This window comes from Aspergillus japonicus, assembly GCF_003184785.1.
Source record: "Aspergillus japonicus CBS 114.51 unplaced genomic scaffold BO86scaffold_7, whole genome shotgun sequence".
NCBI lineage: Eukaryota > Fungi > Ascomycota > Eurotiomycetes > Eurotiales > Aspergillaceae > Aspergillus > Aspergillus japonicus.
The window spans coordinates 12,827-40,554 of NW_020291644.1; the positions used below are offsets into that span (position 1 = coordinate 12,827).

Sequence of the window (27,728 nt, forward strand, 5' to 3'; positions counted from 1 at the left end):
AACACACCATGCCGGTCTCCAAATCCGATCCCATCGTCATCATCGGCGCGGGCGTGTTCGGTCTCTCGACGGCCCTCCAACTGGCCACGGAGGGCTACACCGACATCTCGGTCTTCGAGCGCGACGACCAAGTCCCCGGCCGCTTCTCCGCCGGCTACGACATCAACAAGATCGTGCGCGCCGAATATGAAGACCCGTGGTACACGGAACTGACGCTCGTACGTGTTCCCTTCCTTCCTTCCATCGCATCGCGTCCTAACCACCGAGACCAAACAGAAAGCCATCGCCGGCTGGAAAACGCCGCTATACGCCCCGCACTACCACCAAACAGGCTTCCTCCACTGCGTCTCCGGCAGCGGCCCCGAACAAGCCACCCAGACCCTCGAACGCTTCCTCGCAACGATCAAGAACCACCCGGTCTTCGCCCACAAACTCCTCCCGATCACCACCGCCACCCAGATCCCCCAGGACGTCGCCTGGCAGCTCAACGGTCCGTTACCAGGGTGGAAGGGCTACTTCAACCCGCTCGCGGGCTACGCGCACTCAGCCAACGCGCTGCGCGCCGTCTACGAGGCGGCCGCGTCCGTGGGCGTGAAGTTCTTCCTGGGGCCGGAGCGCGGCACGATCACGACCCTCCTGCGCGGCGGGGTGGCCACGGCCCCCGGCAAAGTGACGGGGGTGCGCACGCAGTCCGGCCAAGTGCACAGCTGCAAGCTGGTGGTCGTGGCCGTCGGCGCGGCGGCGGGCACGCTGCTGCCGGAGCTCGGCGCGCAGGTCGTGGCGAAATCCTGGTCCATCGGGCACGTGCGCCTCACGGACGCCGAGACCAGCGCCCTGCGCGGCATCCCCGTCACCTACGCCCGCGACCTGGGGTTCCTGTTCGAGCCCGACCCGGCCACCAACCTGCTGAAGATCTGCCCCATGGGCGGCGGCTACATCAACACCGACCCGGCCACGGGCGTCTCGCTGCCCCCGCCCACCCTGCGCGAGAGCGATAACGTCCTGCCGCCCGAGGATGAGCGGCGCATGCGCACGCTGCTGCAGCACGCGCTGCCGGCGCTGGCGGACCGGCCCTTCGTGCGGAAGAAGCTGTGCTGGTTCGCCGATACGGCGGACTCCGAGTTCATTGTCGATTTCGTGCCCGGGTCCGCGGGCAGTGTGGCGCTGTGTTCGGGGGATTCCGGACATCTGTTTAAGATGTTGCCCATTGTCGGGGAGTGGGTGGCGCGGCTGGTGAAGGAGGGGCAGCAAGCGGAGACGCGGTGGCGGTGGAAGGGCGCGGTGGGTGAGGAGGAGAAGGAGACGGGGAAGAAGTGGGCGGGCGGGGATGTGAGTTGGCGGTTGGGGGCGACGAGGGAATTTGCGGAGATCAAGCCGGTTCCCGGGGCGAGGTTGTAAATAGATTATCATTCCTGCTGCTTGGTTTGAAGGTGTTTGATTGTTTGCATGTTTGATTGGTAAATGAGAAGCAGCAGTTGGTACAGGACATGACTTTGATCACGTTTGCATCATTATCATTTACGCTACATTAGATACATACAAATATACATGCATGCACTTTCATCACGAAATACCCCATCGAAAAAAAAAAAAACTACGACAAGGCCAATGTCCAATTCATCCGCCCCAAAATCCCCTGCCAATCCAGCCCACTCGCCGGCGCCTCATGCGGGTTCAGATCCCGGTACTTCCAGACCGTCTCCATCGCCTCGCGCGCCACGCCCACATTGCTCACGGGCCACGACTGCGTCAGGTACGAGAAGTAGGTCAGCACGCGCACGCGCGCCTCGTCCGCCGTCGACAGGCACCCCGCCAGGAACAGCGGCCACATTGGGAACAGCTGCCGCTCCTGGTCCTCGCGGATGACCCGGCCGATGCGGTCGAGCAGCTTGCCCAGCAGCCTTTGGAGCGTTGGCTGCGTCAGCGGGATGTCGCAGGCCACTTGGAGGTAGAGGTCCGCCGCGAGCCGGAAGCACTGGCCGCACGTGGCCAGGTACTCGTTGTTGGTGTTGGTGGGGGGCGGGTACACCTCGGCCAGGGCGTCGAGCTCGCTGCGCAGCTGCATCGCTTGGTGCATCATCGCGCCCTCGCAGGCGAGCGAGCTGGTGCCGGTCGACCGTAGGTGTTGTTTGTGCGTGACTAGGTCGGTGGCGCGCGCGATGATGTCGAGGAGGCCGAGCGAGCAGCCGATGTGCGGTTGGTAGGTGGTTTTGTTGGCCGTGTCGTGGAGGTAGATGTCCCAGGGGAAGATATCGGGGGGAAGGTGGGAGGTGGTGGTGGTTGTTGCTGGTGGTGCTTTGAGGATGGAGTGGTTGTGGTCTGGCAGGGTGGTGGTGGTGGTGGTGGTGGTGGTAGTCTGATGCCGCGGTGGGTTGCAGCCTGTGGTGCGGAAGAAGAGGGCCCGGGACTGGAAATAGCTCTGGGTGAAGAAGAAGATCTCCGGGTCGATGGCCGAGCCGTAGCTGTTGATGATGGCGAAGGCGCCTTGCGCGTGGCGCACCCAGTCCGGGCGACAGCCGCAGGCGATCTCGAGGGAGCATAGAATCAGACACGTCATGAGGGCCTCGTTGACGTCCTCCATCTGCGCGAGGGACTCGCGGAGGAGCTGCAGGGCGAGGGACTTGTAGGAGAGGGAGAGTTGGGCGTAGTTGATGGTGGTCGTCGTCACCGACTCTTCTGCTCGGCGGTCGTTCGCGCTCATCGAGAGCACGGCGTACCAGAGGGGCTTGCGGCGCGCGCAGAAGGGGATGACCAGCGAGCGGAATTTGTTGCGCGGCTCGTCCTGGAAGACTCGAACTTTGCATATGACCTGTAGATCTGTGGTTGCGAGCTTTCAGTCTTTGGTCGTTTGGGACGGGGGGCAGCTTGCTTACAGTATTGAAACAACTGGGTCTCTAGCTCGCTGCAGTCTATCAGGAGAGCTGTGAAGGGCGAAGGTCCCGTGTTGAGTCTGGTTGGGCAATCGTCGGGTTGATTGTCGCGCTCTATACTTTGCTTCGAGGACGGTGTCGGAAGATGGTGATACTGTTCGCATAATAAGACATCTGCGTCATGGTAGGATACGCTGAGAAATTGCCAACGGTTTCGTCGTTTCGGAGAGGATCGGTGTCCTTTGCCTGTGGGAGAATTGTTACTGCTGCTCGGTAGTTCACGGGGATGGCCGGTGCGCATACCGAGTGAGATCTTGAACCGCAATGGCGCTGGTTGCGACGTTTCGAATAGATAAGAGCAATCAAATCCTCGGACCTCACAGTTTCTACATGCAGGTCTCTCCTCTGTGGTCGTGTGAGCAAGCGCAAGGGTGAATGAGGGACGGGATCGAGCACCGACCTCCGCAACGGCGTTTCCGCTCTGTAGATGAGGGGACAGGTTAGTAGAGGAAACAATGGGAAGAGGCTCATTGGGATAGCAGGGATCCGTACTCTTGCAATTCAAACAGCCGGTTCGACTTCTGACACTCATGATTCTGTTCGTTTGAGGACGATTTGAAAGGGGATAAGTTGGAATAAGCAGAAAGCAAGAAGAGAGAAGCAGGAAGGAGAGTTGTTGATGCGGTCTTCGGCTGCTCGTGGCAAAATGCGGGGCGGAATCTCTTGGTTTCTCGCGCTGTCCTTCTGCTTCATGCGGGGTCTCAAGGTATTCAACACTGGCAAGATGAAAGACACTGGAATGCAGGCAACAAGAGACATTCTCACTTCCACTCCTTCTTCTTCTTCTTCATCATCTTCTTCACCACTCACTTCACTTGGCGCTTGCGACATTGCTGCACCAACATCGAACCATTACCCTTATCTTATCTCTGACTGAGGTGGATTGACTCTCTTATCAGCTCGATTGAATGCACGACTTATGCAAGAATTGTGCGGGGAAACCGGCCTCTATCAGTGATGTCCTCGAGTGTTCACCGGTATCGACAGTGTCACTCTCGCAGCGAGTGACTCCTGCTCTTGTCCAGAGGCGGTCCATACTTCGAAGAGAGCTCGTCTGAGCCACCGGGTCGATGCCATATGACCATGACTGCGATATGCGATACTTCAATCATGCCTTTCTGACCTCCGAGACTACAGTACAGTACATACCACTAGCTGGGGCTACTATGCTCCCCAATAGAGTCCTCTCGGTTCTACCCCTCAAGCTCCCACTGACGGGTTGCAGCGCCGAGTCCTAATCAGTAGTCGACTGCCCATCGGCTCTTCCTCCGATGATAACCCTGCAGCTGGGACGTGTTTCAATGCCGTACCGTATCAGACTTGTCTCCAGTACGGTCGATCCAGGGCATGTCACGAGTAGTCAGTGCCTGCCTGGCCATGGGTGAGACAATCCGCCGCTCAACGTGCAGCAAGCCCTCGCTCACGGGGTCTGATAGCTTAGCAACAGATGGGATTGAGATTATCATTCCTCCATCCTTATCAGTCCTAGTCGCTGCAAGCATATCATGTACCCCGCAAACCCTACAAGAGGGCTATAAAGATGGCTGTAGCACGAGGAGAGGCTGTCTTCACATCATCAGTCCTCTCTACCATCGTTGACTACCTCGAGCAATGTCTGCCTCCTTAAGGGCAACCTCCAGCCTAGGCACCACAGGCATTGCCGCATTCCGAGCTCCTTTGGTCCTCCGACATCAGCGATATGTCTCAACGCGGTCGTCCATAAGCGGAGATAGCGTTGCCCCCGTGGTGGCCAACTCGCCGGCCGAGGTCAAGAGGGCCGCAGCGTCTGCCTCTGCCCACTCAGTCGTCCCCACGGGCGTGCTGCTGCGGTCCCTCCTGGTGACGACCGTCTCCTCCCACCCGCTCCTCTTAGGGCCCAGCCTGTCCATCCTATCCTTTCTCTCCAAGTCCCGCAGCCTTCTACTGGATGTGGAGCGAAATCCACTCATCTACTGGTTTCTACGAAAGACTTTCTACGACCACTTCTGTGCGGGGGAGAAGGAATCCGAGGTGCACAGAACCATCCAGCAAATCAAAAGCACGGGAGTGAAGGGAGTGATCTTGACCTACACGCGGGAGACGGTGCAGGACTCCCGCACGGAGGAGCAACGGTTTGCCAATGCAAATGCCTTGGAAAAGGCTGCGTCGACAGATGCCTGCGAGCATATCCAAGCGTGGAGGGAAGATGTCCTCCGCACGGTGGACATGCTTGGCCCGGGAGACTTCCTTGCCCCGAAGTGAGTCTTCCAGAAGCGGCATTGCTATATAACACAAAGTACTAACAAGGAATCAGACTCACGGGTGCCGGCCCCAAGGTGACGCGGGCCTTTGCCGCTGGGCAGCCCGTCCCCGCACAGATGGTCGAAGCACTGGACGAAGTGTGCCGGCGCGTGGTGGAGAAGAAAGCCCGCCTGCTGATGGATGCGGAGCAACACGCCTTCCTGGGGGGCATCCACAGCCTGACGATCGACATGATGCGCAAGTACAATCGTAGCGGAAAAGCGGTCATCTACAACACCTTCCAAGCCTACCTCAAAGCCGCCCCGGAGCTGATCGCCGCGCACCTGAAGCTCGCCAACGCAGAGGGCTTCACCCTGGGGTTGAAGCTCGTCCGCGGCGCCTACATGAGCAGCGACCCGAGACACCTGATCCACGACACGAAGGAGGACACCGACCGGGCGTACGACACGATCGTGCGGGGGATCCTGCAGCAGAACTACCAGGGGTTCGGGGCGTCCCCAAGCTGCCCGTTCCCCGCCACCGACCTGTTCTTGGCCACGCACAATATCGAGAGCGCGGTGGCGGCGCACAACCTGCACGAGGCGCGCGTCCGGGCCAACCTCCCGACGTGCAAGGTCGAGTTCGGGCAGCTGATGGGGATGGCGGACGGGGTGACCTATGGCCTGCTGCAGCTCACGGGCGAGAACCAGGTGAACCGGGCGCCACCCCCGGCCGTCTACAAGTGCTTGCACTGGGGCAGTATGCGGGAGTGTCTGAGTTTCCTGCTGCGGCGAGCGGCGGAGAATCGCGATGCGGTGGCCAGGACGATGACCGAGCACGAGGCGCTCAAGGCGGAGGTGAAGCGGCGGATCCGGGCTGGGCTCGGTCGATCTTGATTAGCTATCTACATGGAGCATTATCAAATAGAATGAAATAACGATTATGATTGCCTATCTTATGCAGTATCTCCACATTCCTGGGATAAGATTGCCTTTGCGAGACATCGATGCGGGGAAGGAGGAGTTATACGTGATGTCTGTATACTTCGATCTTCAATACCTTCGGATACACACTCCGTAATGCAGCCGTACTGCAGCGGTAAGGACTACTAGTGGATACCCGCAACAGCGGTTAGCCTTGCCGCTCCGTCCTTCCCTTCGGGTCTGCATCCGTACAGTCTAGATCTATAGAACAGCAACTTTTGACCATCGCCCATGGCGAACTCCACAAACAATCCAGATAGCAACCCCCCCCTCCCACGACAAACAGACCACCTCCAACCCAGCCCTGCCCCAAGGTCTTATTGCTCCCCGACAATCATCCCTGGAAGATCTACCAGCGCCTCCCAATCCGGACCCCCCGCGCAACGCCTTCGCTCAAACCTGTTACCAAGCATGCCCTCCCCAAGACAGATCTACATCTCCGGCATCGCCAGGCAACCAGAGGCCAAGAGCTGATTTGAGCCCCATACCGTAATCAGAAGGCCGCGTGCAGCAAGTGCTTCCAGTTCCTCGCAGATAGCAGATATGTTGGCGCGGACACCATTACCGCTACTATTACCGCCACCACCACGAACCACACCAGCTACAATAGAAGATTGACCGGCTCTCCTAGGATGATCCAGACCAGGCATTCATCCAAGCTAGAGATTATTTATCTTATACGCGATTGAAGCTCGAGGATTAGCCGCAGAGCAATAATAGGTCTACCGCATCGAGGAGAGTCAATTCCCACCGCATCAGTGATAAATGAAGATAGCGGGTCCATTCAGTAGATAGTCACATCCGTGTCACGGAGCCATGATTCCGCACGGCTCAAAATAGTTACACTCGATCAGATCGCACATAGGACCTTCAAATCGACACTCTCCCTTCGAACCATCATACCGTACTTCCATCCACACCCCAAAAATCCACCCGAAACCCCAAAGCCAAAGCCCCAAGGAACCTACCGCGTCCCATTGACAAACCCCTCGCCCCCCTCCGCCAGCCTCCCCATCAACCCCGCCACCGAAACCGCCTCCCTCATCCCCCGGGCCACCGTACCCCTCAACCCCCGCTCCTCCAACACCATCAACCCGCCCATCGTACAACCCCCCGGCGACGTCCCCTGATCCCTGAGTAGAGCAGGATGCAACCCGCCCTCCTGCATCAAGGCCGTCGCGCCCCGGAGGGCCTGCAGCACTGTAGTCCTCGCATCCGCGCGCGGGAACCCCATCGCGACGGCGCCCTCGATCAGCGCGTCGGCGAACACGGCCACGAACGCCGGCGTCGAGCCCCCCACCGCCGTGAAGGCGGTCATCTGGGCCGGCGGGATGAGCTGCGTCCGGCCCACGGCCGCGAAGATCGTCTGCGTGAGGGCGATGTCTGCGTCGGTGGGGTTGGGTCTGTCGACCCCGCTTGCGGAATCACCACCAGGGACAGGGGTGGCAAGCGGCGGCGGGGGCACTTCGATCGCGGTGATGCTCTGCCCGACGAGCGCGGCCATGTTGGGGAGGGTGCGGATGATCTGCAGATCGGGGGCGTCCGGCGCGAGGGCCAAGAGCGCGGCGCGCGTCCAGCCGGCGGCGATGCTGATGAGGAGTTTGCCGGAGAGGGCGGCGCGGAGGGCGCCGTCGGCGAAGAAGGTCGGGATGTCGGCGGGGTCGATGCAGAGGAGGACTGTGGTGGCTTTTTGGATCGCGGTCAGGTTGGCGTCGGGTCCGTGGAGAATGGTTACGCGGGGGGTGTTGGGGTTGGTTGGGGTCAGGTACGGGGTGAATTGGTTGGTGAGTTTGGTGTAGGAGGTCGTGCTGCGGGTGGTTGCGATGTAGGATTTGGGGAGTGGTGGGGTCGTGCTGGTGCTGGTGCTTGGGGTTGCGGTTTGGGCTTGGGTTTGTGCTTGTAGGAGGCCGTTGAGGATGGCTGTGCCCATGTTGCCTGCGTCGTGTTAGCTTTCTTGCCTTCGAGGAGCAGAAGGGGAAGGGGAAGGCTTTACCGCAGCCGATGATGCTGAGCGTTTGCTCGCTGGTTGCGTTGGAGGCCGACATTGTGTGCTGTGGTTATTTTAGAAGCAACAGCGAATTGACAAGCTGTACAATCCTAAATGCGAGTCTTGAGATGTTCTTGAGGACTGGCAGTAATTGTGGGAAAGTAGCGAAGTGTGCGGTTTATGCACGTGGATACTTGATATAGTTCGGTTTAAGAGGCTGTTCCTCACGGGAGCTGCTCCGAGCCCAGAGATTGCTGACTGAGCAAGCCAGAGCAATTCCGGGAGCCACTCCGAGTGGCTGCACAAAACTATCCCCTTGTGGTTGTAATACAACAGGAGGTGCACAGAAGATGATATTATTACATTCCCAGGCCGGTGGGGCATTATAACACTAAATAGATATAAGTTTGTTGGAAGAAAAAGTCACATAGATACATGAATAGCCAATAAGCCCACGACATGGAATTCAACATTGCGTGAGGCAAGGGAAATCGTGATATGAACACGCAGAATCAAGCATGGTTGTCCTGAACAGGACGCGGGCTCATCAGAAGTGACGAGTAGGATTTGGTGCAATTTGTTCACCGTATGGGCGTTCTGTTGGCATGTCTATGACGTGGTATGTGTTGCCAACAGTTGCACAAGAGGGTAGAGGCTATGTCCTTGTCATGGATTTGCCATGATGGTAGAGCTTATCGTGGCTGATGGCGTCAGTCCTGTCTAGTCAGGGTATACAGAGCAGGCCAGGTTCAAATGATCAGAGTACAGTAGCCATGTTCATGGCTTCGGTTGTTGCTCGAGGAGCTCAGCCTGAATGGCTGTTCCTTGTGAGCTTGTGGTTGTCGGTCTAATGGCCGAATCGATACTGGCACCTAAGGCAGTCGCCAGGTCGAAATTAGGCGCCCAGTCGCCCAGTTCGTCGTCTCAAGCAGCGAGCGCTGCGCCGAAGACGGGTTGAATATGTGGATCAGGGAGGCCAACTCAGAGAGACGGGTCGGTCTTCCATGTACCTATCAAAGTATTAGTCAGTCATCCTGTGACAAGTACGAAAAAGCAGTCGCAACTGACCTCCGAAGTTATGTTTGACGAATGCCATCGGGTCGTCGATATCTCCGGCGTTCATCTGATGCACACCCGGGCTGAAACTCGTAATGGGTAGTATCACCACGTCTCCCACCTTCTTGTACCCTTCCAGATTGGTAAAGTCCTCGTAGGTGACATTCAAGGTAGAACCAGGCTCGATGTTGAAGTACTCGGGATCATTGAAGTACCGGAAGACAGCATCGGTCCAGGCCCCCGGTCCCGTGAACTCCATGATCGTCTTGTCCATCTTGCCGACTTTCAAGATTCCCGCCTTCTTCATTCGCAGCGCTTCCTCCGTGATGTAGGTGACGATGTCCCGGAAGATCGGGTGGCCCGGTTTGGCCTGGATAGTCCACTGGCAGAACTGGATTCGGCGCGCATACCAGTCGTGCCAGTCGGGACGGTCTGGATCAGCCTCAATCCCGACGACAGCCCCGACGGTCGTCAGATCCAGCTCCGAAGGCAGCCAGTCCGACGCGGGCTTTAAAGCAGTCGTGTCAATGTCGCTGTAGATCCCGCCCCGCGCCAGAAGAATGAGATACCGGAAGAAGTCGGCCTTAAGGACGGGCAAAGGCATGGATTCGAAGGCCTCGTATACGTCCGGCACCGATCCATAAAGATACTTGATCAAATGTCGCAAGGTATCGTCGGGAATAACCTCATGAACAAACCCCGGGTGGAGCTCGGTCCAGCTGGCCTCGGGGTCACGCAGTTCCTCCGAAAAGAACATCGACTCGGGAGTGTACTTCCATGTCTGCCAGATGTATGCGGGGAATTTGCCGTCGAGATCGTAAGGGAAGTGATAGCGCAATCGATCGCGCAATGGGGCGCTCGGAGGAGGAGAGAGGGGTTGTTGCTTGTTACTGTCCGGCTTCTGCCTCTGGGGCTGGTCGTTCGTTGTTTGGCTATCGTCGTAGGCCTTCGCGGCGGAGGCGGGCACCGGCGGTGACACGGACGGGGAGGAATGCGAAGATCGGAAAAAGACGATGAAGGTGATTAGCAACACCGCCGCAAAAAGCGACTTGCGAAAGGTGAGCATCGTGGCGCAATTAGGGGGAAGGTATTGTTGTTGCAGTCGGCTTGATCTGGGCTACCGTGGACAGCTCCAGGAATCTCCCCCGAAGTTTTTTTTTAATTCCCACTTTCGTAGGCTTTCCCGATATAATGTCAATCTTGGTCCAAGGTCAATTAATGTCTCTTCCACGGGACTATCCCCGGTTGTGCATATCCGTAAGCCGTAAGCCGTAAATGTGCCAGCAAAAAGGGCTGTCGTCGTCAGAAAGGCGTCAGAGCGACCCGGTGCGGTGGATTGCGCGTTCGCTGAAAAGGCCGGCAGAGGACGATGAGTGAACTAGGGCTCTTGCAACCGTGCCATGGGGGCGGAAAGAAGATACGATATTTGAAAACAGACCGGTCAATCCAGACAGGCGTCGGTTGTACGACACCAGCGCGGGAAAATAGAGGAGAATTGTCTGGAGAGGGGAGGGAGTGAAGTTGTTTGGTGTTTGGTGTTGGTCGGTGGAGCCCGCGGATTCGGGAGTGACGACGGCCTTTTTGGTGGCGTCAAATTGTCAATTCTTCCCGATAAACATTCCTACTCATACTCCAGACATCGGCACATCCCACGCAACAGAGACGCGGCCAGCTGGCTCTTGGTCGCTTCTTATAGGTCTTTCTTCCTTGTGTCTTCGTGTCTTTTCACAAGGGGAGACAAGGTCCCTGCAACCTCAATCTCAACCTCAACCTTGGTGCTATCGACTTCTGCCTGTAACGGGAAGATGATCGTCCCCCCCCCCTCTCTCTCACGAACTACAGAGCTCGAGTACACAATTCTACCGTGCTTCATTCATGGAACAGGTCAAGTCGCCGGGTGTACCTGACTATCGAGCAGTTTGAGGTTGCAACACTCTCCTGTTTCTCCTGTTTCTCCTTGTTTCCCCACAGCACAATCAGTTTGCACCGCCGTTTTCGGCCCTACCGTCAGATCCCCCTGCGATCGCAAGGCTGTCCGCCGGACGTCCAGAGGCTCCAGACTCCAGACCACATTTTAAGGTTACGCTTGGGGTTTGAGTCAACGGAGGATATCTTCAGGCTCCTGGTGATGATCAACTATGGAACGTCTCTGATACGAGAGTGACAAGAATATCCCCGGTCGCATTGAACGTGGTGGAAGGCATACGGAAAGGGGTTGCGTCACCCTCCAGCAAGCCGCGTCATGGATCCGACTTGGCTTCGGCGCTTGTCTGGCCCTGCCCTTCGGCTGTAAAGGAAACAAGCCTTCAGCTGCAGCTGGTGTGTGAGTGTGTGATTGCTGGTTGTCACTCCCGCTTCCTTTTACCCCTTCTCCCCGCTTCATGTGCTTGGTATTTCCTCCATTCACAGCTATCTTCTATTCACAATCACCGACTCACAGACAATTGGCACTTGACCAAGGCTCAATTGCTTTAGTACTCAATAAGGAATCTCGCCAACGCGCTTGTCCTTCTACAACCCTCTCGAGTCTTAGAGTACCACAGGTCTTATTCTTGAGCCTGTCGATCTACAGCTGCAATTTACAGGACAATACTGCTTCCTATAATACACGTGGGGGCATTCTCGGCCCGGGAGTGGCTGAAGAAGGCTCCCAGACCCGATAATTACTGAAAGCGGTACATAGCTGTAACCACGGGAAAGCCTTTTACCAGATCTCGAAAGATAATGAACAACACTGGAACGTCAACCTGGATGAGAACCTCTCGATTATGGTTGCTTGAATGCTACGGTACCTGATCAGCGCCATTCGACAACGTCATTGACCTTGAGCACAAGACACTCCGTGCTATGTCCAAAGGTCCTTTCCCCCTAGCCCATGTTTCGAGTGTGATTGTCTCTACACTTGAGCCGGCTGTATACGGGAAAACAGTCAGTTTAGCACCATTTATTGATGATGGTCAATTGAGCGTAAGTGATGGACCATCAAGGATTGACCTATACTTCAGTAGTCAATAAGCATGTGCTTCCAGGCAGGCACAAATTCCTTCCTTATACAGAAGAAAAGACCTCATCATGATCCCGGTGGCGGCTGATCTAATCAATGCGCTCATCCTTTTGAGTCAAAGCGGATGCTTAACCCGCGGCTGCAAGAGGCGACTGGCTAACATGAAGTACTACTGAGTAGATCCTGGGGTCCAGAAGTGGCTGTTCGTTCCGGCCAACTGACGTCTTGGAAATGGTCAGCCAATTTCTTTCGCTATGCTGACGCCAATTTGCGTGCTTGCCTTAGATTACCATCCGCGCTGCGATTCTCTGTCTGAAACGGGACCCCGCGTTGCGAAACACCGTAGCCTTTTCTAATTAAAACTCCATCTGATTGTGCTATAACCCTGAATAGATCGGGTTCAGCTACCGTTGCATGCGCACATGAATGGTACCCTGGTACGATCGATCATACCCTCCGGCTAGCCGGGGCATGGTGAGAAACATCGGCGGACATGGAGACACAGCAGAGAACGAGAGGGATCTGGGGCCTGTTCAGGGCGCCCTCAGAGCCAAGCACCAGATCTACACAGCCTGAATCCGGCGCAGAGAAGGGTATATCTCTACTGAAGTCACCCGACAGTGCATCGTCGTCAGATTCCTCCGCTGGGGGCCCGAGACCCTGGACGCGGGGTAAGATCCTGACAGTGTCGATCTTAGCCTTCTTCGCGCTGGCGATAATCGTCATTGCCATCACGGTGCCCGTAGTCCTGGTGAAGAGGAACAAATCGCACGATGATCCCAGCTACCACAACGCAGCAAACCAACCGATTCAGGTTCTCTCGGACTTTCCAGACCCTGGGTTACTCCATGTGAACAGCACCTGGTATACCTACGGCACCAATGCAGTGAAGAACAACTCCGAAGTGCCTCACGTACCCGTCGCGACGTCGAGGGACTTCAGCTCGTGGAAGCTGCTCAACGGCCACGATGCGATGCCTTCGTTGAGCAACTGGGAGACAAACATCAACCACTATGCCCCCGACGTGATCCAACGCGTACGTACCACATCTCCTGCCATCCATCCCCAACACCCACACTTCCAATTCCTTACTAACGGAACGAAACCCCAGGACGACGGACGATACGTCCTCTACTACAGCGGCGAACTGAAAGACTGGCTCTACCACCACTGCGTCGGCGTCGCCGTCACCAACGGCACGAACCCGCTGGGGCCCTACGTGCCGCAGCGCAAACCGCTGGCCTGCCCGCGCGACCAAGGCGGCGCGATCGACCCGTCGCCCTTCCGCGACGCCGACGGCACGCTCTACGTCGTCTACAAGGCGGACGCCAACAGCATCGGCCACGGCGGCGACTGCAACAACGGCAAGAAGCCCGTGCTGCCCGTCCCCATCCTCCTGCAGGAGCTTGCGGCCGACGGCGTGACCCCCGTCGGCGACCCGGTCCAGATCCTCCAGAACGACAAGAGCGACGGCCCGCTGGTCGAGGCGCCGAACCTCCTGCGTACCGCCCAGGGCATCTACTACCTGTTCTTCTCCTCCCACTGCTTCACCTCCTCGAAGTACGACGTCAAGTACGCCTACGCCACGTCGCTGAAGGGGCCCTACACCCGCGCGGACCGGGCGCTCTTCAAGACCGGCGACTTTGGGCTCAAGTCGCCCGGGGGCGCGACCGTTTCGCGGGACGGCACGCGCATTGTGTTTCATGCGAACTGCGGCAAGTTGCGGTGTTTGCATGCAGCCGCTATTGCGATTCATGCCAATTCGACCATTACCCCTGCTTCACTGTAGTTCGGAAGGGCGGCCGGCGCCTTTGTACAGATTACCTGTGATGTGTCACGATTAATGGATCAACGGCATGGAACTGAGGGCTCTTATGGAAGACCCAGTGTGTATGTAAGTTGTAGCCATTGTCACTGTACACTCGAAAATACGAAGCGACGTCTTGACGACCCTATCAACGATCTTTACTGTATGTATTCAATAGCTTGTATGGCACTATATAAGGATACTAAACCACAGACCAGACCCTCTCGAATCCATGACCTTCCACAGCGTTTCGGGAGAAAAGAAATCAATAAGCAGACTTGCATGGCCCTCAGATTAGCTCTCAGGTTCTCACTGATTTCCAGGCTTGATTTTGTAGATGCAACACGACGTGTCACGATCGGCCGGATACCATACAACTTTGGCTTTTGGTAAATTCCTCGTCACCGGGCCATGGTCTGTCTGCTGGAGGGATTCGTGGGTTGTGTTTGGTAAAGGTCATGTTCCATGTTAAATGAGTCAGTGCGGTCTGGAAGAATGTGGATGTGAGTTGATCTACTCGGTATGCCACATGAGCCAGACGGAGTCATATGCCATCGCACTGCATCAAGTGCGGGTGGCCTAAGACGCTATGTTGTGTCAGTCGTAGGGTGGTGGTCTTGCTGGATGCCAGTTGTTTGAAGCACGTGGGTGCTCATCGAGCCCCTGCAGACCTTGGTTAGTATATGAACGTGGTGGTGAATGCCGCGCCTTGATCAGATTGAAAACTACTATTGAATTTTCCCTCGTCATCGGCGGATGCTCGACGTCGTTACCTTTGAGAGGCGAACAGGCGGAGCAAGTGAGGTAGCCTCGGAGTCCTTAATGGTTTGTCATCATTTCGGCATATGCAGGCGGGGGCAGTGTGATTTGTTGTTTGGAAGGGAGGGTGGAGGAGCAGTAAAGGATAGGTGGGTTGACAGGCGATAGGTCAAGGTAGATGTTTAGTCGCTTGATTCTTGCATGGGGCATGAGAAACTGGTCGAACCGAGTGAGAGAGGTTTTCCAGCTGCACTAAAATCCTCGCTGTCGGCGTTGATGGTGTGATGCTACAATTGAACAGAGGATGCTTCTGGCGGTTGTTGTTTAGCCTCGAAATTTAGGTCACCGACTGATTGCCTGCACCTTCGCGAAATCGTATGGGTATGGTGCTCAGACTTTTCGTGGTCAATCATCTCGTTTTGGCGACCGGCGTTCTATGTCTGGTGAAGCATGATTTGATAGTAGCTGTCTTCGATGATAATCCGAGGTGGTGTCTTCAACCTTCGAACCATATTTACCTTGTTAGAGGTCATCATCTCGGTCCGGGTGAGTGAATCGATAATGGCGAAAGTAGTGGTGTCGGCTCTTGGGCCTGCCTCACGGTTATCGCTTCAGTTGGCTCAGGACTAGTTGTTGCTTTCGGTTGTTTTCTGCTCTTGCTCTTTTCTCCTTGAGTGACTTTCGTCTGTTTGGTGGCTTTGGCTGTCTGGCTTTTGCCTGTCTCTGGCTTAGCTCTCCAGCATTGGCTGTCTGGCTCTAGCTCTGGTTTTTTAATTTTGTCTCTGTGGCTCTGGCTCACTGGCCCTGGCCTGTTTGGTAGCTTTGGCTGTCTAGCCAGGCACGGGCTGTTAGGCTCCGGCTCCGGCTCTCTAGCTCTGGCTGTTCGATTTTGTCTCTGTGGCTCTGGCTCACTGGCTCTGGCCTGTTTAGTGGCTCTGGCTGTCTAGCTCAGACGCAGGCCGTTAGGCTCCGGCTCTGGCCTCTCTGGCTTTCGCCTCAAATTTGGCTCTTACTGGCCCATCTGAGGCTCTTACTGGCCCATCTGTGACCCCAATGGAGTCGACAGTAGCAGTCCTCCTGCGAGAAATCGCAATCATCTCGCTAGCAAATCACGAGCCGCGGGCTCTTCCCCAACCGGCATTTCATCGGTTGGGGGTCTAGCCACGGGAAGGCATAGGGAGAAAGCCTTGTGCTTCTCCCCCTTCTACCCTACGCTAACCTCGAATAGCTTCAGGCAGTCTTCCCGGCTCTTCGGTGGTCCTGGTATGCCAGCGTTTCTCCTCAAACGCATGCGGCATCTGGCGTCCTCCGGATTGTGCCGCTGGGCGGCAGTTTTCCCGTAGAGGGTAGGGTGGTGACAACGTGTCAACGTCGTCAACCGAGAAACCGCACTAAATGCAGGCTTATCCTTCCGATGTGTCTGAGACAGGAGTCGCCAGCTTCACTAACGGCATTCCTGCTCAGGTGCAACACCTCGTGGAGTATGGTGATTCTTGAGAAAGTCACAGGTTTGTCAAGACGTGGTAGCCTTTTCGAATCTTCGCACACAGCGCAGGCCCTATCACAAGTACAGCAAAAACATTAATCCAATGCTGAGAAGAAGACAAACATACCTACACAGGGGGGAAAAGAAGTACTACACGGCGAGACTTCCACGAATCCCTTAGATCTCTGTTCAATTTCTCAATCACTCACACTTCTAGACAGATGTCTTCTTCCATTCCAGAACACAAGTGCTGGAAGGATGAAGTCCACTGCCCGGACCTAGGTATGACGGTCCCTTGGAGAAGGTGTCATGAGATAAAGCTCTTTGTGTGGTGTTCTCGTCATCGGGATGGTGGAAATCTTGCCTGTGGGTAGGAGATTTGCATCAAGATCAGTTGAGAGGAGGTTTGGTTCCTATTGATAGAAATGAGATTGCTGCACTGGGTGTTCTCATCAAAACACCGTTCCAGGGATGATCAACCGCGTCGGGGAGTTGGTTGCGTGTTGCAGCGGAGACGCGCGCCCGCGGGCAGAAGAAAGTCATCGCGGAAGCACGTGATCTACGTCAGTTCTGCGGCGAGGGTTTCTCCACTCTAGCTTCAAGTTTGCCTTGGAACTACGTAACGCTTCGCAAAGGGGACCTGTGTCCTTGAAATCTGGGGTGTCGAGGTTAGTGTGTCATTCCATCTCTACTGACAGATAAACTCGCCCGCCTTCAATGCGATCGGAAATCTGATGCGCCGGATTTTTCATTTCTGACTCTGCTATAGTTTGCGACACTAGTCGGCGCATTTTCCTACATCCTACCCACGAACCCACGAGGCAAACTCCGAAAGCGAGACCTAAACGGGCGACAGAGATACAATACCAGAAAAAAATGTCATCCTGGCTTCAGCGCCAGGGTAGCTCCCATCAGTCGCAGCTGGCTGCAACAGCCGTACTTTCAGGCGCCGCCGTCGCTGGCGTCATTCTCGGCTACCAGGCGCTCCGGCGAAAAGAGGCCGTCCAGCAGCTCAAGGCCTCGATCCCGAGTATCGACGAACAACATCACGCAGAGAAGGTACATATACCTCAAAGCATACTGCAGCATCTGAAGCTAACTGGTTCTGGTTGTTCAAGCTCACAGATTATGGAGTCTCCGCCGCCACGCAACTGAGCAAAGAAGACGAGCGCAGTGCCGCTCTCGCCCGTCGAGCACAAGAAGGCGATTACGATGACGGTATGCCATTGGCCCACCCTTACTGCAGTCAAAAAGCTCCTCGCCGCTAACAAGCCCCGTCCGTGTTAGATCTCATCCTCGAACAACTCGCCCGGAACCGCGTCTTCCTGACGGACGAAGGCCTCGCGAAGCTCCGGTCCTCGTACATCGTCGTCGTCGGCTGCGGCGGGGTGGGCTCGCACGCGGTGGCCGCGCTGGCGCGCTCGGGCGTCTCCAAGATCCGGCTGATCGACTTCGACCAGGTGACACTGTCCTCACTGAACCGGCACGCGCTGGCGACGTTGGCGGACGTCGGCACGCCCAAGGTGCACTGCATCCGCAAGCGCCTGGAGCAGATCGTGCCGTGGGTGAAGTTCGACTGCCGCAACGAGCTGTTCGGCGGGTCGGTGGCCGAGAAGCTTCTGGCGCCGTGGGCGCACAACGACGGCGACAAGGGCCGCAAGCCGGACTTCGTGCTCGACTGCATCGACAACATCACGTCCAAGGTGGAGCTGCTGCACTACTGCCACACCCAGGGAGTCCCCGTCATCTCCGCCATGGGCGCCGGGTGCAAGTCGGACCCCACCCGCGTGACGGTCGGGGACATCTCGCACAGCACGGACGACCCGCTGTCGCGCAGCACGCGCCGCCGCCTCAAGCTCCTCGGCGTGACGGCCGGCATCCCCGTGGTGTTCTCGACGGAGAAGCCGGGCCCCGGCAAGGCGACGCTGCTGCCCCTGGCCGAGGAGGAGTTCTCCAAGGGCCAGGTGGGCGAGCTGAGCGTGCTGCCAGACTTCCGCGCGCGCATCCTGCCCGTGCTGGGCACCATGCCCGCCGTGTTTGGCTACACCCTCGCCAACCACGTCATCTGCGCCATCGCCGGCTACCCGCAGGACTACAGCATCGGCGGCAAGGGCCGCGACAAGCTGTACGACGGCGTCCTGGCCGCCCTGCAGGGCACCCACGAGCGCCTGGCCCGCGCCGAGTACGGGCCCGCCCTCGTCGGCCTGCGCCTGCCCGTCAGCAAGGATGACGTCGGCTACCTGGTCGACGAGATCTGGCGCGGCAAGAGTGCCGTCAGCGGTCTGCCCAGCCGCGTCTGCCTGGTGCCCTGGGAGCGGCCGCAGCGCGGCTTCGCCCCGGACCCGGAGTGGATGCAGCAGGGCCAGACCTACGTGCCGGTCGAGATGAAGAACCTGGTCTGCATGACCAAGGATGAGGCCACGCGTCATGAGAAGGAGGTTCTGCTCGGGGGCAAGACGCTCGAGGAGCTGTACGATGAAAAGACGATCGAGATGGTGCGGAAGCGCCAGAAGGAGATCGAGTTCTACGAACAATATCGCTGAGCTCGACTTTTTATCATTTGGTCACGATTGTGATGCGCTTCTGCTCATGTGTATCACCACGAATTCAATTTTTGTATATGTGTGATAGATTAGATTCTGTATAGCGAGTGGGTAAATACTGATTGATTCTTATATGACACGGCGGTATTTTTATGAGGCCAAATTAGGAAGGCTTAGCAAGCAATTAGCCTAATGTGGCCGCGTAGGAAGATGAACATCATCCAAGCCTGCCCTGTAACAGGTTCTAGGCTTGCACGTGTCAAGCTCCGTGTGTTTTACAGGGGGGGGTCGGATGATTGTCATTGGCATAACTAAATCATACCTTCAGGCTTCAATACCCGCTCCATCAACTCGACTGCCTCATCACGGTGCTTCTCGTTATCGAAATCTACGATGAAATCCCATCTCGGCAACAAGCTCCATCTCAGACTTCGCAGGTCCAGTCTCGTTTCCTCTCCCAACCCACATAAAACCAGGCCGGTAGCCCGACTCGACTCGACGATACGCTGCGTGCGCGGGCGGCGGACCTGATCGTACGCCTGCAACGCAGTCCGCGCCTCTGCGGCGGTATGCGCGCGGCCGAGCAACGTGGAAAGGATCAGGCTGTCTTCGATAGACATGCCAGCACCAGAGCCTTGCCAGGGCGTTGTGGCATGGGCAGCGTCGCCCATAATACAAACAGGACCAGCCACGTAGGTCCTTGCGGGTGGGTGTTCCCAGAGGTACATGGCGGACTGTTCAGGCTGCTCACAAAATAGCTAAATGCTCTCCGTCAGCGTATTGAGTACGAAACAAGAAAGGGCCAGCTTGCCTCTTCTACTGCCCTAGACAGATGCGGCGGCCAGGTTTGGTAGAGCTCCCTGATCTTATCGGCACTCACGGTCCGATGCCAGCGGTCCGACGATTCTGCATCTTTTTCGTACGAGGCAATAATCACCTGCACCAGCTCACCCCCGTGCAATACGTTGTGCAGTAAGTAAGCCCTTTTACCAATCCACATGTACTCGCGAGCGTCATCCTCGAAGCCAACCGGCCCCGTGCCGATGCTGGCCTGGGCGCGGGCAGTCGGCTGCAATGTCATGACGCACCACGCATTGGTATTCCGGGGAGAAGCCGCAGGGTCGTCCACGCCGAGGATCAGCCTACGAACCGTGCTGCGAATGCCGTCCGCGCCAATCAGGATATCACACTTGTGGCTTGTGCCGTCCACGAAGTGGAGCGTGAGGGAGTCATCGCTGTTAATATCGAAGTGTTCGAGCTTCTTAGAAGCATGCATGCGTTCCGGAGGGCAGCGGGATAGTAATTCTCGTAGGAACGCTGCGCGGTGGACGATGCTGGTCACACGTTGTCCGCCCTTGGTCTCATCGATCATGGCACCCGCGTCCTCACCTTCAGCGAGCATGAATCGGACTCCTTGCATGGGAACAGCCCCGGCTGCTTCGAGACATTGCACTGCTGACGGGCTAATGAGTTCGAGGGCGGTGAGCGCATTTCGAGCGATTCCGACAGCCATGCCAGCCTCTCTGAAGGCCGGGGCTGACTCGAAGATGTGCACATCCAAGTGTTTATGAGGGAGAAGAGCGTGGAGAAGTGATGCTCCCGCTAAGCCACCGCCAGAGATGGCGATCCGGATTGTAGGAGACATGACGATGAGTGAAAGCTATGTGGTCCTTTGTTAGAATGGTGGCGGCGAGTTTGACGCTGAGAAGGCATGAAGAAGCATGTAAGCATGGTCGACCCCGCTTCGTTTCCCCAACTTCTCAAGGGGCGTAAAAGCGGTCATCATTTAGCGTCATATGCTGTCGTTGTCCAAGATCTTGTAAGACATCAATCTTGTGATGCAGATCAGTGCGCTGTGACCATCTCCCCCCGGGGTGAGGCGCGGATATAGTTGTTTGCAACTGATCATCAGACTAATCTGCTCAATCAAGCATATAATCCACCGAGCAATGGTTCTTGAACTGCCAGTGTCAGTGTGAGTGATTCTAACCAAGTGAACATCGAATAAAAGCAGGCAAAGGCCAAGGCCGATACAGTTTGGAAATCCAACGTCAGACAGTGTTGGTTATGGGCCATGGCGGAGGGAGATAGAGATATAGATAGCAGGGGACTAGCCGGAAGGGGCATAGGTCGGGGTCTGGTCCCTTCGGCGGCAGGACCAAGGCACTAAGCCCCACCAGGAATAGCGGGCCACGGGACCCGCGGTCGAATCCCATTGAAGCAAGGCGTCGCCCGACACTCTCGTCTCCATCTTAACCCGTACGTACCTTAACTCACTTCCCCAACGAGGCTGACGATCTCCGACGACCATCAAACCCATACCCACCCTTTCCCCCCCCCCCCCTCTCCCCTACAATCTACCTCTCTATGACCCTGTAAATCTCTGTCACCTCTTTCCTATCTATTAGACCGGTCTTTTCCTGCTTTCGTCCTGGAAATTCTTTGGATTCAGTGTCCGGAAGCCATCCCCAACCGCCGTCGCCATTTCCGACTCGCCGACCGGCCATCACCAACCATGGCGTCCACCCATCATCCCCACTACCACCACGACACCGAAAGCCTCGACTACTCCTCCGACGGCTCCGACGATGTCCCCTTCCTCCAGAACGCGCTGAATCCGACCCGCCGGGTCAAACGATATACGCGCCCATTGATCGACTACGTGCGCAACGAATGGCAATCCAACACGAAATACTCGTCGGGCTCGTCGCCCGACCGCTCAGAAACGCCCCGCTGGGTGCAGATGGTCCTGTCCATCGTCGCCGCCCCGCGCTTCCGTCGCTATGCGATCATCTACACCGCCCTGTTTCTGTCCTGTCTGCTGGGCTGGCAGTTCGTGCTGTCGCCGCGGTTGCAGGAGCACTCGGAATTGACCAAGTCGCTGAACCCAAACACAAAGGAGACGGTGGGCGGGTGGTACGGGACCAATGCGCTCCCGAGCTTCGAGGGCGTCCTGCAGCTGAAGACGTTGGATTCCTCGCTGCTGCCGGCGAAGGAGGCGCCCAAGCCGGGCGCGGGGAGCACGAGACGGTTGATTGTGGTGGGGGACGTGCATGGGTGCCGGACTGAGTGTGCGTAGTGTTCTTTGACAAAACGATCATATTCTTTCCGTCCTGGCAACTGGATTGCTAACATGTTGTCCCGGTCCAAACAGTGGAACGCCTGCTCGAGGAAGTGACCTTCAATGAAAAGACCGACCACCTCATCTTCACCGGCGACCTGATCAGCAAAGGCCCCGACAGCCCCGGCGTGGTCGACCTCGCCCGCAAACACTCCGCCTCCTGCGTGCGCGGCAACCACGAAGATCGCGTCCTGCTGGTGCGACAAGAACTCTTGGAAATGGACGCCATGACGGACACGTCGGGCGACGAGTACATGGACGGGCTGTCGACGTCCGGCGCTCAGAAGGATCTCAAATTGGCCCGCAACCTGACCGACGAGCAGGCGGAGTGGCTCGACGCCTGCCCCGTGATCTTGAACGTTGGGCACATCCCCACGATGGGCCAGGTGGCCGTGGTGCATGGCGGGCTGGTCCCCGGCGTGGATTACGACAAGCAAGATCCGTTCAGTGTGATGAACATGCTGACGATCGATCTGGACACTCACCTCCCGAGTTCCAGTCGCGATGGAAAGAAGTGGACCAAGGTACATACTTACATTCTCCTCATTCTCCTGTTCCCGCCTTATCTCAAAAGCACCCGAGGTGTTGGCTAACACCCGAACGCCTCCAGTTATTCAACAAACACCAATCCCTTACCTACAAGTCCACCAAGCACGCCGACGCCCAGGCCACCGACGCCCAGGCCACGACCGTCATCTACGGCCACGACTCCAAGTCCTCCCTCAGCATCACCACCTACACCAAGGGTCTGGACTCGGGCTGCGTCAAGGGCGGGGAGCTGACCGCCTTGGTCATCGCCGACGGGGGCGAGCAGAAGGTCATCCAGGTCCGGTGTAACAACTATCTGGAGAAGTAGGCAGTTCTTGGCAATGTCTTTGTTTGTTTGCTTCAGGGCGATGCTCTCTTCTGTTTCTATGTATACATACATGGTTCTTCTGCTGGTCTGGAGAGGATGTATCATTGGCTTTTTGGATCGATTGGGTATGCATATGCATGTGCACGGCGTTTTTCTGAGTTCCGGTTCGAATTGGTGGAATTAGCATGGTTGAGTCGAATCGATGTATTGTGTATATTTACCTGACCGTCGACTTAGAGTATAAGACTGCGGTGCTCTTCTGGTATAACCACTCCCTCGCCCTTGTTTACCGCAGCACATACACGCTAGGTCTACTCAACGACGACCAACGTAGAGGAATTGAGACAGGTATACAATGTACACACTAGATACCCCGATGAAGGACCTAAATAAACCAGATAACAATCTAGAATACGGAAATATCTGTCAAACATCACCTCGCCCCACCACCATCACTACCATCATCACCATCCTGATCGTTCTCAACCTCCTCCCACCCCATCCACGCCCCCTCCCTCGTCCACACCCCAGGCTTCGTAAAATCCTCATACCAAAACCCACCCAGGGCATTCAACCGCATAAACGCGAACCGAAAGTACTCATCCTCGCCGTCAGCCAGCCTCGTCCAATTAAACAATCCCTCCCCAGCGGCAGCAGCAACAGCGACCGTAGCATTACCACCATCAGCATTAGCATCACCGGCATCGGCGCCGGCACCGCCCACTAAATCCGACCAAAAGCCTCGATACCGCTCGACATCATTAACCAAAACACTCACCCCATCACCCACCGACGGCCCTCGGGTACCGTTCACCAGCGCATCGCGTCCGACCGCGAAAGCGATCTGGCTGACCCCCAGCACAACCGGGGCGCCGACGACGGGCAGCACACTGCCCAGCTGGGCGCCGTCGAGCAGCGCCGCGCCGGTCTGCAGGATGGAGTCGAAGCCCCAGCGGGCGATGCCGTTGACGAACAGGCCCACCAGCAGGCCCTGGTACACGAGACAGGGGCGGGTCTGCAGGGTGGTTCCGGGGAGGAACAGGAGGCTGAGGATGTAGTGGTGGATCCGGAGGTTCATGTGGGGCACGGCGAGGAGCAGGGCGAGGCCGGCGACGAAGACGGCATAGACCGTCAGCATCTGCGGGAGGCGGCCTTCCTTCCGGAAGGCCAGGGCCTGGGTGAGGACGATGAGGACCAGGCAGGCGACGATGGTGAGCAGCGCGGGGATGGCGCCGGGCTGCTGCTGCAGGTCGTGCGGCGTGAGGCGCGAGATCGGGATCTTGTCGAAGGTGTCGGTGTTGAGGGCGCCGACCCAGCAGGGGCCCAGCCAGAGGACCGTCTGGTCCCAGCGCGCGGGCAGGTTGTGCGCCAGGGTGCGCCGCACCGCGAAGTGGTAGATCGCCCAGCCGACCATGGCGCACGGGAGGAAGCGGCCTAGGGCGGTGGAGACGATTTCCAGGTAGTCCGGGGAGTACGGCGGGTCCGAGGAGAGGGCGACCTGGAAGTAGACGATGAAGTAGATGGAGGCGAAGAAGCCCGCGGAGGAGGTGGTGCAGAGGGAGAGGAGGGTGGTGGTGAGGAGCGAGAAGGTGAAGAGCGGCCAGCGCTGGTCGCGGCAGCTGGTGTTTTCGGATGAGTCGGTGTTGAAGGTGAAGGAGAGCGGGAAGGAGGATGCGAAGCCGATGCTCGTGATCCCGTTCTTGGAGACGGAGGGGTAGTCGTTGTGCTCGCCCGTGCGGCGGAGCACGCCGCAGCCGCCGGTTTGGCTGTCGATCAGGCCGGCGTGGAGTGCCGCAGGGCAGATGGCTGAGTCGCCGCGGTAGATGCCTGGGTCTCCGAGGCTAGCTGCAGTGTCGGCAGTGGAGTTGTCTTGGAGGGATCCTCCGATGACTAGCGGACGGTAGTTGTACTCTGCAGGCCCGACAACGTACGGCTCGAGCAGAATCGCATCCGCACAGCTGGCGGGGCAGCGAAAGGCAAAGCCACCGTTATCAAACGGACGGCAGGCCTCTCCGTCGAGACCACACTCTGTGGAGTTATACCTGAGCAAGGGATTGTGAGAACGGGTTATGTGGAAGAAACGAGTAGGGGGACGTACCATAGTCGTGCATGACACGATAGCTTGACTGGAGCTCCATATCCAGGAATCTCCTGCCCGGTGATTGAAACGTGCAGAATGGTCAAAAACACCACTCCCCACAGGGCGATGCAAGCCACAAGAAGCGAGACTCTGGCACGTGTGCTCGGAAGGAGACGCTCAACATAACGGCTTGGGGCCGTCTGCCAGCGGACTAGCCATGGAGTGATTTTGTACTCGACTGGCGGGACCGGACCTTTGATCCAGGTGCGAATGCCGGATATCGAGCATGAGAATTTCTCGGGCTCATGGTGTCGATTGTGATCTGTGATCGGAGATGAGGTTGGCAGCAGAGGCTCCCTCGTGGCTGCATCGGGCCGCAGGTCGGAGCTTTCCCGCCCAATCACAACCAGCTGGCTGCTGTCGGAGTCGTCGTGATGCTCAGGCTCCAGCACCGTCAGGCGATAGTCCTGCGAGCCCTTCTCGAAAGAGGACGATCGCGAACTCGATCTATCCCCTGATTGCGGCTCTCCTGCCATGGTTGATTCTCAATCCATGAATGAGATTTCGGGATCTGCGGAAGGGACCCAGACTCCGTCCGGAGCCTGGAGGAATGTCCGCCACGCTAAAGTTAGTCATCACGAGCCATTCAATTGGACGTTGGCAACAATATTATGTCAAACCATCTACTCATATGGTGGTGGTAATGTACCTTGCACTACTGAAGACACATACCGCCGAACGGATCCTTGCTGAGAGGTGTCAAAGGAGGCCAGCTTAACGAAGATGTTCAGCACTCCGTGACTCAGTGGATGAGGATCCTGCTGACACCAGACCCCGGACCACCAGATACTTCAATTCTATGAATGTGAACAAGGTGATCAGGATCAAACCGTTGAACACCTTTCTGGGTGATTTTCTTAACTGAGAAATAGCGTCATATTAGATTAATATCATAGCAAGTCACAAAGCAAGCAACAAAAGCCATCAGCATCCCTTCATCAAGCATTCGCACGCCAACCGGGTATCAGAATATTAATTAAAAGAGATCTCATGAAGTCGTGTCGTGACAATGTGTGCCACATCATAATGGGTGAGCATTGACCGTCGACATATTGCATTGTGGGTGCACGACAAGCATCGGAGGATTAGTCCGCCTGGTCGCACAAATCAGCAGCTCGGAAAGCCGCCCATCTAGACAGCGGAACGACCGAAGCGGCGACGGCTGCGGTTTCATGTCAGTGAAGTGTCACACAAAATGCACAAAGGGTCATGTCACTTACTGTCGAGGAGCAGACGAGTCACGGACACGGAAGGTGAACCAGATGCCCTGCAAAGCCTGTCAGTATAGACCATGGTCTAGAATCGGTGTCACTGAATCATACCACAAGCGCCGAGGCCAGCCAGACGATGGCGGAGATGAAACTGAACGCTTCGGCTGCCTTCCATCGGCCACACGAGTTGTTGTGGATGATGCCGCCCCAGTACCAGATAGATCCACAGTTCAGCTTGTGAATTGCATCGACCAATATTCCGAAGGCAGCAAACCAGGCGAAGGAGATGATGACATCAACTGTGTAACGTCAGTATAAAGGGTTTAGCTTTGAGGACGCAAGGAGGCGGCACAACACGTACACGGCCACGAGAAGAAGCCCGATGAGAACGGGATCAGCCATATTAGGCCCAGCAGTATCGACAAGCCGGCTATGACTTCCGTATAGATCCATCTGGCAACCGGCCAGGCATCGCCATTATACTGGTGCAGGTAGTGCCCGATGATACCGGCAACCACCTATTGGTCATGACTCGTTAGCTACTGTAGGGGAAGAGCACGCAGTCGATCAGTGTTACATACTGCCGCACAAATGACCTCCACCACGCGGAAGACGATGGAGATGAGACGTGAGATGACAGGCATGATGAATCACTGGCGACTCGGTTACAGTTGTGTGAGTTAGAGTGTGCTGTAGGTCGAGATTAGCGTGGTCGAAGACACAGGTTTGGCGTATGAAAACAGTACGGTGACTGCAAGATTAGAGTAGAGGATGGTGGAAGTGAGTGATGAGCGAGATATCCTGCAAACGAAGGAACGATGGAGGGAAGGAGAGATGAAGTGGACTCGGGGGTTATATAGGAAGGTTTCAGACCCTCCCTGAAGAGTCTGTTTCCCTTGCACAGCACAACGACCAGAACGTCATCGTACGTAGCCAGTATTCAATTCCAGCACTTGCGAATGACATGACATGGTCTGCCCAAGCCCCAAGAAATAGGGCGGGAAGCAAAAGGCGGGAAGGAAATTGATTGATCGCCCATCAGGTGAGTTTGAGTGGCTTGACTCCGAACCAATCTTTGCGAAAGCTACAAGGAGGGTACCTGGAAAGCTACCATTGGCAATATGCCCACCGATGTACGGTCCTGTACACAGCCTAGTCTATTCTACTCACTACGGGGTATTATACTCCAGTACATTCGCACACACCTTACTGAGCACAAGAGATATTGCCAGGCAGCCGAGTTAACAATGCAGCAGCTTGATGCATCATCATCACATTCACATTCCAAGCCACACTACCTGCAGCAAGGGGATTCTGGCAGCCGGACAGAGCCCACTTAAGGCTGAAGGATTTCCCCACCTTGAATAATGGATGATTGTTATCCTTTTTTTCGTATCCACTTGACCCGAGGGACGTCTGCGGTAGCGTTCCCACTTCTAGGGCGATCGTTGAAAAACAGTTTGAGTGAAGTATTTTCCTCTCCCGTTGATGCAGACGAGCAGCGCAGCACCGATTCAAACGTAATACTCGTAGTGATGGGGGGAAAAAGGGGGAACGGGCTGCGGCAGTACATATGACGTCATGGGATAAGTCGTGGCAGCGCCGATTCGCATCTGCAACTTAGT

At 56.6% G+C, this 27,728-nt stretch overlaps 10 protein-coding genes across 10 annotated transcripts; 5 read left to right on the forward strand and 5 right to left on the reverse strand.

The window, feature by feature from the left end:
* Positions 1-8: 8 nt before the first annotated feature.
* BO86DRAFT_416357 (NAD(P)/FAD-dependent oxidoreductase) lies at positions 9-1,398 on the forward strand (the record flags this gene model as incomplete). The annotated part of the gene is made up of 2 exons (XM_025674966.1): positions 9-218; positions 277-1,398. The coding sequence occupies 2 exons, from the start codon at positions 9-11 to the stop codon at positions 1,396-1,398; spliced, it is 1,332 nt and encodes a 443-aa protein (XP_025530743.1).
* Positions 1,399-1,594: 196 nt separating this feature from the next.
* Positions 1,595-3,491, reverse strand: BO86DRAFT_407289 (Zn(II)2Cys6 transcription factor; the record flags this gene model as incomplete). The annotated part of the gene is made up of 5 exons (XM_025674255.1): positions 3,423-3,491; positions 3,331-3,351; positions 3,174-3,275; positions 2,874-3,116; positions 1,595-2,817 (listed from the first exon to the last, which is right to left on the reverse strand). The coding sequence occupies exons 1-5, from the start codon at positions 3,460-3,462 to the stop codon at positions 1,595-1,597; spliced, it is 1,629 nt and encodes a 542-aa protein (XP_025530744.1). The 5' UTR covers positions 3,463-3,491.
* A 1,050-nt stretch (positions 3,492-4,541) lies between these two features.
* On the forward strand, positions 4,542-6,046 carry BO86DRAFT_416359 (FAD-linked oxidoreductase; the record flags this gene model as incomplete). Its single annotated transcript, XM_025674967.1, has 2 exons — positions 4,542-5,167; positions 5,224-6,046. 2 exons carry the CDS (start codon positions 4,542-4,544, stop codon positions 6,044-6,046), a joined length of 1,449 nt encoding a protein of 482 aa, XP_025530745.1.
* A 1,090-nt stretch (positions 6,047-7,136) lies between these two features.
* BO86DRAFT_270633 (coenzyme F420-dependent NADP oxidoreductase) lies at positions 7,137-7,847 on the reverse strand (the record flags this gene model as incomplete). The annotated part of the gene is made up of 2 exons (XM_025667210.1): positions 7,137-7,516; positions 7,565-7,847. Coding segments are annotated over 2 exons (663 nt in total), but the record flags the coding sequence as incomplete, so codon positions are not given.
* Positions 7,848-8,830: 983 nt separating this feature from the next.
* On the reverse strand, positions 8,831-10,717 carry BO86DRAFT_208311 (glycosyltransferase family 32 protein). Its single transcript, XM_025666807.1, has 2 exons — positions 9,189-10,717; positions 8,831-9,130 (listed from the first exon to the last, which is right to left on the reverse strand). The coding sequence occupies exons 1-2, from the start codon at positions 10,240-10,242 to the stop codon at positions 9,102-9,104; spliced, it is 1,083 nt and encodes a 360-aa protein (XP_025530747.1). The 5' UTR covers positions 10,243-10,717; the 3' UTR covers positions 8,831-9,101.
* Positions 10,718-12,673: 1,956 nt separating this feature from the next.
* BO86DRAFT_305731 (glycoside hydrolase family 43 protein) lies at positions 12,674-13,969 on the forward strand (the record flags this gene model as incomplete). Its single annotated transcript, XM_025667668.1, has 2 exons — positions 12,674-13,216; positions 13,292-13,969. 2 exons carry the CDS (start codon positions 12,674-12,676, stop codon positions 13,967-13,969), a joined length of 1,221 nt encoding a protein of 406 aa, XP_025530748.1.
* A 2,883-nt stretch (positions 13,970-16,852) lies between these two features.
* Positions 16,853-18,857, forward strand: BO86DRAFT_453907 (tRNA threonylcarbamoyladenosine dehydratase). Its single transcript, XM_025677026.1, has 4 exons — positions 16,853-16,900; positions 17,002-17,291; positions 17,351-17,450; positions 17,520-18,857. Exons 2-4 carry the CDS (start codon positions 17,109-17,111, stop codon positions 18,773-18,775), a joined length of 1,539 nt encoding a protein of 512 aa, XP_025530749.1. The 5' UTR covers positions 16,853-16,900; positions 17,002-17,108; the 3' UTR covers positions 18,776-18,857.
* Positions 18,858-18,884: 27 nt separating this feature from the next.
* Positions 18,885-20,825, reverse strand: BO86DRAFT_332068 (salicylate hydroxylase). The gene is made up of 2 exons (XM_025668770.1): positions 19,587-20,825; positions 18,885-19,533 (listed from the first exon to the last, which is right to left on the reverse strand). Exons 1-2 carry the CDS (start codon positions 20,418-20,420, stop codon positions 19,087-19,089), a joined length of 1,281 nt encoding a protein of 426 aa, XP_025530750.1. The 5' UTR covers positions 20,421-20,825; the 3' UTR covers positions 18,885-19,086.
* A 279-nt stretch (positions 20,826-21,104) lies between these two features.
* On the forward strand, positions 21,105-23,004 carry BO86DRAFT_445936 (putative serine/threonine-protein phosphatase). The gene is made up of 3 exons (XM_025676481.1): positions 21,105-21,846; positions 21,930-22,420; positions 22,507-23,004. Exons 1-3 carry the CDS (start codon positions 21,291-21,293, stop codon positions 22,750-22,752), a joined length of 1,293 nt encoding a protein of 430 aa, XP_025530751.1. The 5' UTR covers positions 21,105-21,290; the 3' UTR covers positions 22,753-23,004.
* Positions 23,005-23,185: 181 nt separating this feature from the next.
* On the reverse strand, positions 23,186-26,891 carry BO86DRAFT_445937 (uncharacterized protein; the record flags this gene model as incomplete). The annotated part of the gene is made up of 7 exons (XM_025676482.1): positions 26,685-26,891; positions 26,465-26,621; positions 26,215-26,402; positions 26,113-26,159; positions 24,851-25,339; positions 23,630-24,794; positions 23,186-23,596 (listed from the first exon to the last, which is right to left on the reverse strand). Exons 1-7 carry the CDS (start codon positions 26,745-26,747, stop codon positions 23,186-23,188), a joined length of 2,520 nt encoding a protein of 839 aa, XP_025530752.1. The 5' UTR covers positions 26,748-26,891.
* Between the last annotated feature and the right edge of the window lie 837 nt (positions 26,892-27,728).

Excerpts from the sequence above, each read along its gene's own strand:
- BO86DRAFT_332068 (XM_025668770.1), bottom strand. The coding sequence starts at position 20,420 with ATGTCTCCTACAATCCGGATCGCCATCTCTGGCGGTGGCTTAGCGGGA. Across the intron at positions 19,534-19,586 it reads TGTCTAGGGCAGTAGAAGAG|CTATTTTGTGAGCAGCCTGA; the intron begins GCAAGCTGGCCC and ends GAGAGCATTTAG.
- BO86DRAFT_208311 (XM_025666807.1), bottom strand. The coding sequence starts at position 10,242 with ATGCTCACCTTTCGCAAGTCGCTTTTTGCGGCGGTGTTGCTAATCACC. Across the intron at positions 9,131-9,188 it reads CGTCAAACATAACTTCGGAG|GTACATGGAAGACCGACCCG; the intron begins GTCAGTTGCGAC and ends ATACTTTGATAG.
- BO86DRAFT_453907 (XM_025677026.1), top strand. The coding sequence starts at position 17,109 with ATGTCATCCTGGCTTCAGCGCCAGGGTAGCTCCCATCAGTCGCAGCTG. Across the intron at positions 17,292-17,350 it reads AACAACATCACGCAGAGAAG|CTCACAGATTATGGAGTCTC; the intron begins GTACATATACCT and ends TGGTTGTTCAAG. Across the intron at positions 17,451-17,519 it reads AGAAGGCGATTACGATGACG|ATCTCATCCTCGAACAACTC; the intron begins GTATGCCATTGG and ends CGTCCGTGTTAG.
- BO86DRAFT_445936 (XM_025676481.1), top strand. The coding sequence starts at position 21,291 with ATGGCGTCCACCCATCATCCCCACTACCACCACGACACCGAAAGCCTC. Across the intron at positions 21,847-21,929 it reads GCATGGGTGCCGGACTGAGT|TGGAACGCCTGCTCGAGGAA; the intron begins GTGCGTAGTGTT and ends CGGTCCAAACAG. Across the intron at positions 22,421-22,506 it reads ATGGAAAGAAGTGGACCAAG|TTATTCAACAAACACCAATC; the intron begins GTACATACTTAC and ends GAACGCCTCCAG.